This window comes from Diachasma alloeum, unplaced genomic scaffold (genome assembly GCF_001412515.2).
Source record: "Diachasma alloeum isolate Michigan unplaced genomic scaffold, Dall2.0 Dall_scaffold_01086, whole genome shotgun sequence".
Classification (NCBI taxonomy): Eukaryota; Metazoa; Arthropoda; class Insecta; order Hymenoptera; family Braconidae; genus Diachasma; species Diachasma alloeum.
The window spans coordinates 771-15774 of NW_021681197.1; the positions used below are offsets into that span (position 1 = coordinate 771).

General features: G+C 36.3%; 1 protein-coding gene across 1 annotated transcript in view; it reads right to left on the reverse strand.

Annotated features, from left to right (window-relative positions):
• Nucleotides 1-760: 760 nt before the first annotated feature.
• LOC107045789 overlaps nucleotides 761-15004 on the reverse strand; it is a gene marked incomplete at its 3' end in the record, with an annotated part of 48820 nt that continues 34576 nt past the window's right edge. Inside the window, exons 15-20 of the mRNA XM_029126656.1 lie at nucleotides 13873-13881; nucleotides 10865-10942; nucleotides 9724-9943; nucleotides 9271-9391; nucleotides 5838-5944; nucleotides 761-902 (exon numbers count right to left, since the gene is read on the reverse strand). Coding sequence (XP_028982489.1) covers nucleotides 761-902; nucleotides 5838-5944; nucleotides 9271-9391; nucleotides 9724-9943; nucleotides 10865-10942; nucleotides 13873-13881 — 677 coding nt within the window. The remainder of the gene's footprint in view (nucleotides 903-5837; nucleotides 5945-9270; nucleotides 9392-9723; nucleotides 9944-10864; nucleotides 10943-13872; nucleotides 13882-15004) is intronic.

The window sequence follows — 15004 nt, forward strand, 5'->3', positions numbered from 1 at the left end:
CCAATCACGCCAAAAATTGAATAAAAAAAAAATCATCATTATTTCACTTTTACCCCTTCGCCCCCTCCCCCTCCCGCCGACAACTCTGGACTCATATTATCATTTGGCTATAACCCTTTCCACCCCCCACCCCTGCTCCTCCCGTCGCCACACCAAAAATAATGTTAAACAACTTAATATCAACAATAATTCCACCCCCCCTTATGTATTTATTGAGTACTGAATGGACTCAATGGTAAGACTTGGAAATAGTCTTAGATTTTGCATCTTAATTTTGCGTGCATCTCATTTTTTCGCAGCATCTTAGACCTCACTCTACTTAAACCACCTTGAGAATCTTAAACTCAGATTCCACTTGAATCTTACATTTCGGATCTTATAATTTAAGATACGAAATAGATCTTATTCCTGGTTAAGAGACCCCTTCAGTATCTTAATTTTCATAAGACGTCGTCAAAAGATCCGAAATATATCTTATTTTAAGATTTTTTTCCAGTCTTATAGTCTTAGATCTTAGTTTAAGAGCCCTCCTAAGAGCCGAATTTTTGTAGTGAAGGGGCAGAATAAAGACGATCGGGGTCATATGGGAGTTGGCGAACGAATTTGAAGACAATCATCATTCTTTTCAGTAAAATATGCAAATGTTTTGTCTTTTCGAAAGATATTCACGTTCAACATAAGGCGCCAAAAAATCTATAGGGGCCAAAAGAGCCGGCGCCAAAAAATCCTGTTCCTTTAGCCACAATAACTGACAACTTACAAGTAAAACTTCTCATGCCAAACCGGGTTGAGATCCTGTGGCATTGTTCTTGTACGTTTTTTCACTTTGCCCACCTGCACCGTAACATATGGATCTGATGTGCCGCTCTTGTCTTTGGCGATGAGCCCCTGTGCACTAATCACTGTAATAATTTCAATACGTCAGGTTAACAATCGTTCTGCTGTACTTCTGTGCTGCCTAGCATTGCAACTGTTGATTAATGACGTGGAGGAAGATTTACAATGACGATTGATTTATTACATTGGGAAATTCTAGGCAGCGCTAGCTTACACGGAGCAACGGACGCTTATTAAAGCCTGTATGCTGTACTTTTGGATTTATACCAAGGATTTCATCCCCCATTCATCAAACCTTCTCCTAAACTTTTGTGGAAAATTGGAAATTGCTGGATCCGAATCGCGTTATTATCGCGGTGAACTCCAAGTCAGTATAATAAAAGGGTTAATAATCCCGGTAATATTTTTCTTCTTCACACTGTTTCTCAACATGAAACAAGTCCACCGAACTTCTTATAACTGCGTACATAGTATACATTGACATGAGCGTGCATTAAAGCGCTGTGAATATTCTCAGATGTATTCAAATAAAAAACATTGCCATTGATAATTCATGAGCCATGCGACACAGGAGACCATGCAAACCACGTAATATTACAACTTTATGCAAAAGTCGGAATTCTTCAAAGATAGTTGAGATTTATGGTAACATTTTGTGGCCCACAAGGGTCGTGGTGCTTCCTCCTAGGTCTGTTGTTTCGTTGTTTGTTGATATAGTGATAAGTATGTGACAATTCTTATCTATTTATGACTATTGGTAATGAATGGGTTGAAAAAAGTGCCTCTATGTGTTCTCAGTGCGTGTATTTTCTATAATTACAAGGACGTGTTGATCTGTTTTTTACTGAAGAGAATGTTTTATTCATCGGGTTGCATGTGACTATTCTTTATTGAGAAATTTTCGAGAAATAGTTATTGATCATAGCACAAGTCATACATATTTTAGAAACTAGCGCATGTATATCTGTTCCGAAACGGTAAAATGTTTTGCTCTCTGCTGGGTTTCGAGGAATATCTTTTTTTTTTTTGTTATATTTAATAGCTCAAAACTACAAGTTTATACAGCCGTGAATTATAATATAAACGTATATATCTGTATATATAAGGGAAAAAAAGAAGGAGAACAAGTGTATTACATAGATTTTGTGTATATTATGATAGCTTAAATTTCTAAAGTTTAGATTCTAATATTGCAGTTTTTGAGAAACTTTGTAATACTTTCAATGCACTTTAAGTCTAAGTTTTTGAGAATCATGCGACTACAGGACGGAGGGAAACATTGATTGAGTTGTAGGGTGTTATATAATGTTTGTCGGTGTTGGTCGTGTCGTAGGCAATCCCAGAAGACGTGGTCTAAATTCTCGCTTGGATGTCCACATTCACATTGAGCAGATTCAATAAAATTCTTCCTTTGAAGAGAAGCTGCCAGGTGATAATGGTTTGATCTGGCCCTATTAATCCAGACTACAGATTGAGAGGAATATCTCCGAATCTAGGGGAGATAGCGAAATTTTTGTAATGACCTTTTTTGTAGCTCTCAATTCGCTCTATCAAAAAGGTTCTGACAAAAATTTTGCTATCTGCCTTAGATTCCGAGATTTTCGTCGGAAACTTCGACCCAAAGTCGAAAACGACTTCAGCTGAGTTTTCGAGGAATATCTCCGAATCTAAGAGAGATATCGATATTTTCATAATGACCTTTTTTATAGCTCTCAATTTCCTCCATAGAAAAGGTTCTTACAAAGATTTCGCTATCTGTCTTAGATCCCGAGATAATCATTCATAACTGACCATTCGTCAAAATCTACTTGAATCGTTTTAACGCTTCGCCACTGCTATAATGCCGCGATAAATACTGATCACCTCAGAAGGATAGATGCAATAGTAATCGGAAATTCTTCTGCATTCTATATCATTAATAAATACATCGCTCACATCTTTGGGGGATTCCCCTCACGGACGCGTTGAATAAATTTCGACGACCCGGTGTCTCGAACTATCGGGGATCAAGTACACAACTTAAGCGAACAACAAACGAGAAACAATTGGTGGGTTTGTTGGCATGCTTCTCTTTACTTTTTTCCGTTATGCTTCCTCCTTCACTTTGCCAAGCATCATCTAACAGGCTTCTCTTTTATTCCCCCCTTTGTATATGTGATATACGAGTTTTCTTTCATGTTTCCTTTCTACCGATTTTCTTCTCTCCGCTCTAGCATTCTGCAGGCACGCGATATTACTCTTTCTTTTGAATCTTTTGAATTATCCCGCAAGTTTTTTTCGTGGAAAACATTTGTTTTCATCCATTTTTCTTGAAACTTGGGATCTAAATTCCACAACTGATTTTTTTATCGATAAAATGCTACTGTAACTTTTCCGTAAACTCGAATAATTTTCAACTATTCCTTTGAATTTGGAGTTTGTCGATGAAACAAGAGCGATAACACGAGGGAAAAGTTGTTGATCGTTAACTTAATAGAAATATCCCCGTAAAAGGTGGAAGTAGCTGGATGAGTGTAACTGGGTCAGGGATACTGCTACTCTCGCCTGTACGTTGAACTATCGATTTTTAAGAATCTCTGGAACATTGTGCCCGGGACTGAAAATTATCAAATAATCTTACTCCACAGTTCACTTATACTGCGCATACCTGTTTGTTTCCTGTTGGAATTTAGTTATTTACCCTTGCCACTCGAAATTTACATGTTCAAGTCACGCGAAACTATCGATTGAATTTACTCGAAGAATCAATGTGGACTTTACTATATTTTGCGGGGATAATCGGCTTCGTGGAAAAAGTCTTGTTTATTTTTTGCTTATGGTTCAATTTTTCGTTATTATCTTCCATTATGAGGTATTTGGGTGCGTGAACGATTTCCTATTGTTTATTGATATTGTTATAGAATCAAATAATTGACTATTTCCCCTGTGTGAATGAGAATGGAGTGGAACTGAATGTAGTCATTCGTATGATTTTATTTTCTCTTTTGTTCTTGTGATTTCAAATCTTCAAAAATTCAACACTTGGAAAACAATTTTTGGATTAATACCAAATTCGTGAAATTATCTTTTCATTTTGGCCTTTAGTGCTATCGAAAATATCAATTCAACATCAGGAATGGCCAATAATATTAGATTTTGACAATATTAAAAAGGGTTATCTCCTTATATTGCTCAAAGTTTAAGTATATTTAACAAATTTAAAATATTATAAAATTTATCAACTAAATTTTCCGATTAATGGTGAATAAAATGTTTGATAATATTGAAATGTAATTTTTAGTTAACAAGCTAATTCGAAATTTAGGATTATCCAAATAATCGTCAATCTTCCTACCTAAATTATTGGTCAATTCAATATTAAAAATTTTGAGATTTATGTTGAAAATTGACAACTTCACAATTTAACGGTAATTATTATTGATGAATATGCCTATCACTGTTCAAATTAAAATGTTAAAGTCAATATTTTTTTTACTTTCTTTTTTTACTTTCGTCCTCTCTCTCCTTCGGTTCCTTTTCTTCTATCATTAAATATCAGGAATCATTATATTGGAAGCTGAATAATGGATGCGGATGCACCTAGTGCTGCAAAGGTCAACGACCCACAATAAAAAAAATAACTTAATCCCGACGACAGAAAATCGAATCTCACCGATTTAATATTTGACTGAATTTGTTATCTAAAATGTTGCTGTTACCACAATCTTCAGTCATTAAAAATAAACCGCCCCATTTTATCTGGATGTCGTCTTCACTTCATTCTAATACTTCAAGATTATTGCAGTACTATTTAATCATCTTTTTACTGCTGCCAGTGTGATATTTGAAAAGAGCAAAAAAAGTTCATCAATGCAACGAGAGAGAAAAACAAGACATTCAGGACGTGCAAGTTCTCGTTAGAATCCGAATGCTCTCTTTTGCTCTCAATTTGCAATTAATGAACATTGTGTGTGTGCGTCGGTGTACACGCAGCCTTCCTCTTCCCGAAGAACCGGCAGTGCGCAAAATTTTGCCCGGCCAAGCAGGGAGAGAAAGCCGTGATCTTGATGCAGATGTGGCAGAATAACAATTAATTTTCGGATTATTAAAGTGACACATTAGAATGCAGAGTGTTTGAGAGTGGTTTTTACGTCGGTCGATGTATGGATGAATAGGGGAGGGGAGGCCAAAATGAGGCTAATTACGAGTGTTGTTTGGTCGGAATTACTTGTATTTGAGTTAAAATACGGCTCCAGCGTGCGTTGAAGTCACGTCAATTCAAAAGAACTGAAGGGCCAAATGGAACAGTCTTTGTCATGAAAAAAAATTCTGCAAACATTGATTCCATGACCAAGGGAGACGGGCGGAGTAGTCAGAAAGGGTCAATGTTCTTACGGCTCGAACGATCTGAGGGATCGTACGAGGTCGATGAGCAAAATGCTCAGAAGGCTCCATGGTTATAAGACAAATAAAGAAAAGCTTTAGTCTTTAGGGATCTACTCCTCATTTTTTGAGATTTTTGACATCAACTGGAATTAGTGAGTTTAGTCTCTAGATTTCAGTGATAGAGTCCTTAGCATCAAGGATTCTATCACTGAAATCTAGGGACTAAACTCCTAGGGCTCAAGATTTCTATCTGATTTTCAGTCTCTTGTCACTGGGAATGAGTGACAAAATCACTTGATTTGACCTTCAGGATTATTCCGCTTCTCTTCTTTTGGCATTCATGACCGTTCTCATCACTGAGCTGGTCTCCCGCTGGCTCTCAAGATAATTCAATCCTGATTATTTAGTCCCTCTGTCCCATCGGACTTTTGTGAACACTTGACAAGTTGTTTGTGCATGCAACCAATTTTTATCCCCCTTGACTTGTCGCACTTTGTCTTCATCATTTCTTCATTTTTTTTCTCGAAAAACTGAGGTGCCTCATTTTGCCCGCCCTGCCCCGCCCTGCCCCACCCTCCCCTATAGATGTATGAATATAGATATGTTTTTCTTGGTCATTTTCAATATGTGGCTACCTGTGATGGCGATTTTGCATGACCACTTGCTGGTGCCTTCCAGGACCATCACCTCTGCCTGCTCGAGGCTGTCAATGTGAGTATCCGGGTCGACTGAAAATGTAGTGCTGAAAATAAGACAATACCCTGATAATCCACAGCGATTCGCCTTCTCGAATTATCCTTCATCCATTTTTATCTCGTTACACTCGGCAATTTATCACTCATGACATTGTCGACACAAGCTTTGCTCCCCGAAGACTGTCGTGTCTGTATATGGCTACTCTGCACGTAACTCTGAATGGAAGTGGAGAGAAGACACGGGGAGAAGACGAATAATCGTATATGTAAAGAACAGTGGCAATTGAACTGCGATAGAATGAACCCGATGTTCCACTACCGTAGTAGAATCAACATTGATAGTATTTTGTTGGCATGGTCAAAGTGACGAGGCTATAGCACTGAGGCTACGACCTAAAACAATGAAACTTGTTGCGCGTCTCACGTTTCTGGCCTTCAGCTCACCAGTCACGGTATCATCGTGGTGGCGCAATGCCAACTCCCTGCAGTTCAATGTTTGGTAATGAATGACCTCTAGTTCACTGATATTCGCCATCAACTTTTATCAGCGCAAAGTACCACTTCCTTGGAAGAGGATTGTGAGGCCGGTCGGGGAGGGTGGGGCAAAATGGAATACCATGATTTTGCACATGTTAGAGGGATCAATTTTTCCTCCAATGTCACTAGCTTCGAGCCGAATATTATAATTCAGTAGCGAAGTGGTAAAACGGTTCAAGTCGACTCATCTCCCAGGTGAGTTTTTGAGGAATATTTCTGAATCTAAGGGAGACAGCGAAATTTTCGTAATTACATTTGTTGTAGCTCTCAATCTGCTCTACAAAAAAGGTTCTGAAAATATTTTGCTATCTTCCTTGGATTCCGAGATATTCATTGAAAACTCGTCAATCGTCAAAATTGACTTATACCGTTTTACCATTTCGCCATTTCGAATTCAAATTCGGGATCATTTTTCACTCGATTATCGTAATTTGGTTCACGGGGCAAAATGGGATAGTTGAAAATTCTAAAAATACAGAAAATTGTTATTAATGTATGCAGAGGTCCAAAATTCCACTGGAAAAAATTAATATTACCACTTTTGTTTTCAACAGTTTTTTTATCAATATCTGGAAGATTAGTGGAGATACGACCATTTTACACGGATTCTGTTCCGTGTTATGTTATCCGTTTTTAATAAATTATTTTCCCACATTTCAGTAATTCCATCAGAAATCAATAAAAGAGAGGAAAAAGGAACCAAATTACACGAGTAATGAATATTTCTATGATTTTAAGAAATTTTTAATTTTTTTGTGCAAAACTGGACTATCCCATTTTGCCCTAGCCCCCCCTATTTATGTATTTCGAAAACCCCCAGCCCCTCACCAATGAGCTTTCCAAAGTTCTTGTCAAGGGAATACTGATGAGAAAATGTTTTAAATCCGTCACGTACGACTAACGAATATTTGCATTGAAGATTTTACGTTAATTTGGATTCCCCTCTTTTTCATAAAGCCTCTCCTGTATAAAAACTCCTATAGACGAGACGGATATGCTGTGAGAACTATATTCCTCCTCAAATATAGAGCTAAATTCCATGAATTCATCGCCGACGAGGAGAGACTGGAATTCTGTCGGACATATTGCGTACAAGATATGTCTCGATAACATCTTTTTATGAAAGAACTCGACGTGCAGTGGATTCTTCGCAACTAATGAGCAGTCGTTTAAAAAAAAAAAATCCCTGTCAGTATAATCGAACTTCTTAATTGAGAATTCGATGAAAATTTGAAAATGAAACCGACATAATTGCGCAACTTTTCAGAGCATTAATTCTTCTAGACCGGACGACAATAAAAAATTAGTTATAACAACAGAATGAATATAATGATAATAATCACCATGGCAATCATCATACTAATGGAAAAGGATATACAACACTGATAGCAGCCTGGCGGTGGAGACATGACAGAGGAAAAGGAAATAGGGAACGGACATATTTCAATGTTGTCGAACGTAATAATAATCATATATATTATAGTAAAAGCGACGGGAGTGTACAATGAAGCAATCGCCGCAGGAAACATTCGATATTGAATTGATCTGGTTCTGCTGAAAAATGACCTTCAATTGCGTACGTCTTGACAGAAATAATGATCAAATAAAACGTCAAACAATAAACAGCATCACTAAACATATAAACCACAGTCACTTGGATAAATCCAGCCAATTTAAAATTAAACGAAAATTTCAATCGAGCGAAGCTTTGTTATTATTGTTGCTGTATCACACCAATCCTACCCTTACAAATAGACACAGAGATGTGCATGACGACAGGGCGGTTATTACAAGAATGGAGACAGCCATTTCACAAACCTGTGATTGCAATCTTCGCTGACCATTTGCTTGTTCCGTCCAATACGGACTGCTTGATGGAATCCATATGATTGATGTGGGCCTTCTCGTCAACACCGAAAACGGACCTAAACTCCGATGATATTGATATTCAAGTAGCACTATACACTGAGCAAAAAATAGTCTAGTACATGTCCATCGAATTGATGGTGATTTTTGCTCAGTGTAATTATTCGCTCGGACAATGCCACTATCACATTAATGTTACATCATCTTTCTTCCCTGTTTTAAGCTGTTTGCGTTAACTCAATTGCAATTGTTCATTATTTTTCCTGGGATTAGATTGATTCGAATTCATAATAATACGCGAGGAGCAAAATTCAATCAACTTCATGCCAATTAGAACGAGAATTCACCTGTGCGAGATATATACCACAGAAAACCGAGAAAATATTGCAAGAAAAACACAATTTTGTCCTAATCCTGTAAAAAATTTCATTAGAATAGTGAATCCGCGACTCAAAAGGAAGCAAAACGAGACTGATGACTATTAGTTTCGATCTCGTCTTGTTTCCCATCTTTATTTCAGGATGCAAACATTTTCTTGAGCATCGCACCAGTAGTCTTCCCTGTTTTAAGCTATTTGCGTTAACTCAGTTACAATTGTTCATTATTTTTCCTGGGATTAGATTGATTCGAATTCATAATAATACGCGAGGAGCAAAATTCAATCAACTTCATGCCAATTAGAACGAGAATTCGCCTCTGCGAGATATATACCACAGAAAACCGAGAAAACATCGAAATAAAAACACAATTTTGTCCTAATCCTGTTAAAAAATTTCATTAGAATAGTGAATCCGCGACCCAAAACGAAGCAAAACGAGAGGGATAACTATTAGTCTCGATCTCGTCTTGTTTTGCTACTGAAGAAAATGGTTTCTCACCATTCTCGTGATGATTACGTGCCAATTATGTGATGTAATGACGAGTCATTGAATTGTAAATGAAAATAGTACGCATAGGCGCAATGACTTACCGTATTAGCTCGAAAATTTCAGGTTTTTCTCGCTCTCGCTGTTTCATTCTCTCCTTCATAGCTGTTATTATGCTGTTCGCTTTATCCTCAGCCCCGTGTTTTGAACTTTTCTCGGCAGCTCCTGCGTTAGAAATAACCCAGGTAGGAATTATATAAGCCGAGGTTCAATTCAGGCCTAGCCCAGGCTTTGAGTATTGAGGCTCTGCAAGGCCTCAAAAATGAAAGTTAGTTTCGATTACATTCCTTAATTTTTATATCTATTAACGTTTCTGATGCTCATGAAACACTCGGAGGCGCCAGAAATGTCGAAATAAAATTTTTTATTTTTCACTCGGGGCCAAAGTGTCATCTTGGATTTTTCAGGGAAAAGCCAAAGTGCCATATTTAGGTTTTTTTTCGATGGAAAAGTCGACTTTCGCCAAAATCGAATTATTACCGATATTACGATCTTACTTTGTAAGCAGTCAGCATTGAGTAGATCCTTGCACTTTTCGTGACATTTGACAGAGCATTCCATGCACTTGACACCCTGTCTCGCAATACCCCAAAGAAGACCCTCGCATTCGTAACAATATGTCGGCGATGTTGCCGTCCACGTGACAAAGTTGTGAGGTGTCGTCGACGAAATCGGATAGATCATGGCCTGCAGAGTCTTCTTGTAGACATGCATTTTCTGTATGATACATTTGTCACGTCAGTGGGATTAAATTGTACGGCAGATGGGTCGAGTGAAGTTGGAGATTGGATTATCTCTATTACGCGCACGAAAAAATTTAATAGAAAAACCTATCGAATTCGTTAGAAAATTCTATTTAATTTCTGTTAAATTTTCTAGTAGTTTTTGGCTGATTCTATTGACATGTTCAATAAAAAACATTCAATAGAAAATGTCAACAGAATTCGATTTTTCTATATAACTTACTCTTTTCATATATTTTCTATTGAGAATTTGCTCGACTCAAATTTTCCAAGTGTTTTCATTGTATTTTTCTTTTCTTCTCATCGAGAAAATCAAACGAAAAAACTTGAAAAATTTGAGCCGAGGAAATTCTATAGAAAATATCTGAATAGAACAGTTCAATAGAAATTCAATAGAATTTTCTAACGAATTCGATAGGTTTTTCTATTAAATTTTTTCGTCCGAGTACTCTGGGGTTGAAATATTCTCCTCTATTAAAAATAGGGAAAAAATTTGATCAGCGATTTATTCCGCCGAGCATAATATGCTAGACTTGGGAATTTTTCCAGTTTATCTTGGCTTATGAATGAAAACCTGGAAAATGGGACCGATTTCACTGTTAGCTGCGCCTAATTTCGTAACTTTACAACTGAATTGTTCGTCGTGAAAATTTGTAAAGGTCACTTTTCGCATTTTATCTGAAATCTGAACATGATGAAAGCGGACACTAACTCCTTTTCAATGAATAAATGACTACATAATGATCGGAATAATATGCATAAATCACTAGCCAATGATGCGCGTCCCCTTTTCTACTCTCAGAAATGAAAATATATTTTTTTGCGCGTGCCAATTGGACTTCGATCGCTCGAGATAATTTTTTTTGGGAAACATTGGGGAAAAAAATTCTCTTACCAATTCTTCGTCATTTAATGTTGCTCTGGGCACGGCAGAAGTCAATCCAGCTGCATTTCGTTTAGTTGCTGCCATCGTCTGGGAAAATATAGTGAATATTAATCGCCAATTCTCACTATATTCTTTACCACGTATTTCCTTTGCTTTTTCTCTTGTATTTTTTCTCACTGCAATGTAATGCAATGGCACGTGATTATAGCTGGTGAAGAAATATAATAATGGTGATATTCAATAAGTGAAGAGAGTAGTATCAGTGAATTATCCGACAGAATTAGCGTGATTATTTGTGAATGAATTTGTTCGCATTACCTGAAGAAGAAAATGAAAAAGGAGAAAATATTTAATGCACCGAAAAGTAGTTTTTCATCTACTGACAAAATTTTGATGTGTATTGCAAGGAAAGGAGTGTCTCATCGTTACGATTATCCAGTGAGACCGCAATAATTCCTTTCATTAGTGCAAACATGGATAGAAATAAACTATTATGTACAGAAAAAATTAATCTGACGATATATACAAGAGTCTGCCTGGAAAACATCTCAAGGAGTTTTTGTTGATCGTTTAATGAATGACAATCACGTACAAACAATTAATTCCTTTTTCGAGAATCTTCATGTGAGGCTTTAATTGTAAATTCTAAAAATCGTCTATGTGATGTGGTTATTCAAAATTAGCGCCGAAGATCGCACATGTATGTGTGTATGAGTGGAATGATTTCAATTTATATTTCGAAAATATTGTAATTCAATTGGCCAGTATCAACAACAGGTGAGTATGAAAATGAGAGAGTATTGCAATCCCGATAATTTTTATTTAAACTTTTTGTACGTTTATTTTTTCGGCGTAGCATACGTGTACTCCTATAATGTTGTCGAAGCTACTGACAAAACAAAAACACTTATGATCTACTTAATGTCCGTTGGTCCTGTCTAAATCACAGAAAACTACTGCTATGATGATTATGTACATCTAGAAGTTATTCTTTTCTCCTCACTTTCCCATTTTCGATCCGCCCTTCTCTTTGGATTGAAAAAACTGGAATATTCTATGGAAATTCATAGAATTTTAAAATTACGAATCGGTAGCGAAGCGAAGATATTTTGAGGAATATCTCCGAATCTAAGGGAGATAGCGAAATTTTCGTTATTTCATTTTTTGTAGTTCTCAATCAGCTCTACAAAAAAGATTCTAAGAAAAATTTTGCTATCTCCCTTAGATTCGGAGATATTCCTCAAAAACTTAGTTGAACTCGATTTTGATTATTTGTCAGTTTTCAATGAATATCTCGGAATCTAAGGCAGATAGCAAAATTTTTGTCAGCACCTTTTTTGTAGCCCTTAATTTCCTCTACAAAAAAGATTATGATAAAAGTTTTGCTATCTCCCTCAGGTTCCGAGATATTCATTAAAAACTGGCCAATAGTCAAAAACGATTTAAACCGTTTTACCGCTTCGCTACTGAAATGTTAGAAAATAGTTAAAAAAGAAAGGCGGACCTTTGAATATCATGGAAAATTAGTACAGCATTTATACGCGTCTCGATACGTGATGCACGCATCATTAGTCCTCGGTGATGCAAGTCAAAAGCTATCTAACACCTATATCATCTAGATTTTTATCTCATTCATTTCTAATATGAGCAAATTCACCGCGCACTCATCAATGCCACAGTCTCTACACATTATTTTGTCTTCTTTCGACGTCATGAACGATTACCTAAATTTATTAAAAGGTTTCAACTTCATTAAACTCTCAACTTTATTAAAAACTTTTCTCGAGGAACAGTAATTCACTCAAGATCTGAAATTTTAATAGCCCATTTATAATCTGCATAATAAATTATATGCAAATCTTTCATTCTTCGGCAGTGAATCGTGAGAGCCGAAAATTTGCTCATACGTGTGATTATATTAACTATAAATTTTCATTGAGCGTTGAAATGATCAGGAGCATCGCTCGATTCTTGTTGAAAAAGTGTTTAATTTATATCGCAATACATATATACTAATCTGCAGCACGTTATACTCATCAACTGAAACACTTCTATCTGAATAATACGGAATTGTAGAAATATTTTGAGAAATTTTCAGGTTCATAGATCATTCAACATGCGCAATAATGGAAAATATCAGGCTGGATGCAATTGGCGTGCAATAACTCCGATACTATCATCAATGATAGAACATCCGATTGATAATCATCACTATTCATATCAAAATCATGAGGCTGATGGACTATTCCGTTGAGTCTCAATCCATATTCCATAATAGATGTGTACAAGTCAAATCGATAAATCAGTCAAGAGTCAGCGAATGCTAATGTATTAAATTAAATTATACTTGCAAGCATTAGACCAAGCTCTGGCGATCATCACGACTCATCGAATTCAAATAGCGTAAGGTTTCCCTTTTATACTTCATTTGACAATGTATATATTTTTTTTCATCCTTCAAGTGATCCGGTTCTTTATTCATGTGAATAAAAAAATTAAGCGGAAGCTCTAGACAAGCGCTCGAAGTAATCCTTGTTTTTTATAATTACCACACCATCTCCTTTTTGTTTTTCTTTTTCGATCTCGAGGATTCGCGCGAAAGCGTGCTTGTGCGTAAAACAAGAAAACCCAAGTTAGGTCGAAGAGACTAAGGAAAAATTGGATTTTCTCTAGAGTAAAATTAACATCTCCCGTTATAAACTGTTGATTTTATTAAACACATGTTGATGTATATCAAATGCATTTGTCTTTCATTCTAATGACTGAATATATACTCAACATGAAAACCTATATCACGAGTTATAATGGCAGGACCAGAATAAAAATTCAAATGAGACGAGAATTGTAAAGAATAACATATAAATAGTTGTATAATAGTAGGTAGTTCAGAAAGAAAGAGAAAGAGAGATAGGAGAGTAGAGAGAGAGTAGAGAGACAGTAAGAAACGTATTGTAAATTGCATGCGACGTTCGAGCAAGCATAAATAATTTTCAGCTAAGGAGGCATGTAATTAGTACCTTCAAGACCTGGATGTGGAGATTATTATTGAGATTTTGAGAGGTTCAGTGAAATTTTTTTATATTTTTTTTTCAGGTGTTCAGGTAGATACAACAACGGGCGCCACAGAGAACAAACAAAAATAGCATTATGCTGGTTAGTTTCAACCATTCTTATACATATATAGTTATTTTCCAGATATAGAGAGGTTAATCACGTATGAAATTTTTTTTTTAGGATTTACTATTGAATTTCCCACAGGATTTCCTATAGGATTCCCTGTAGAATTTCCTATCAGATTTATGACCCTTGTGACCGATTGGTTTCGAGTCTCAATTCTGTGTTACTTTCTATAGAAAACTCTGTAGTGAATTCTATGGGAAATCCTATAGAAAATCCCATAGGAAATCCTACAGGAAATCCCACCGGGAAAATCCTATAGGAAATTCTATAGGAAATCCCACCAGAAAAATCCTATAGGAAATGTTCGAATTCTCCATAGAATTTCCTACAGGAAAATAGGAAAATCCATAGGAAATCCTATGGAGAATTCGAACATTTCCTATAGGATTTCCTATAGAATTTCCTATCAGATTTATGACCCTCATCCTGACCCTTTTGACTTGTTACTTTCTATAGAAAATCCTGTAGTGAATTCTTTGGGAAATCCTATAGAAAATCCTATAGGAAATCCCACCGGAAAAATCCTATAGGAAATCCCACCAGAAAAATCCTATAGGAAAAGTTCGAAGGCTCCATATGATTTCCTATAGAAAAATCGGAAAATCCATAGGAAATCCTATGGGATTTTTTCATACGTGATCAGATGAAGAGGCACCAGGAAAAATACTGGATCGTCATTCAACAGTTTTCTAATGGCAAATATGAGGATTTATCATTAAAAAATTGACAATAATCAGTGAAAAGTGCATTTCAACTTGAAGACTATCGATTATTTCCAGTAATTTTCTTGGGCTTTTAAGTCACTGCCGGAAATGTGGATTTTACGAAAATTCACACTGTGTGAAATATATGATCCTCGTAGGCTTTCCAGGATTGGCAGGAAGGTGGAAATTTATTAAAAACACAACGATTAAATTGAAACGGTTGACATTAAACATTCAGAGGGGACATATACTGAGGGGGGGGGGG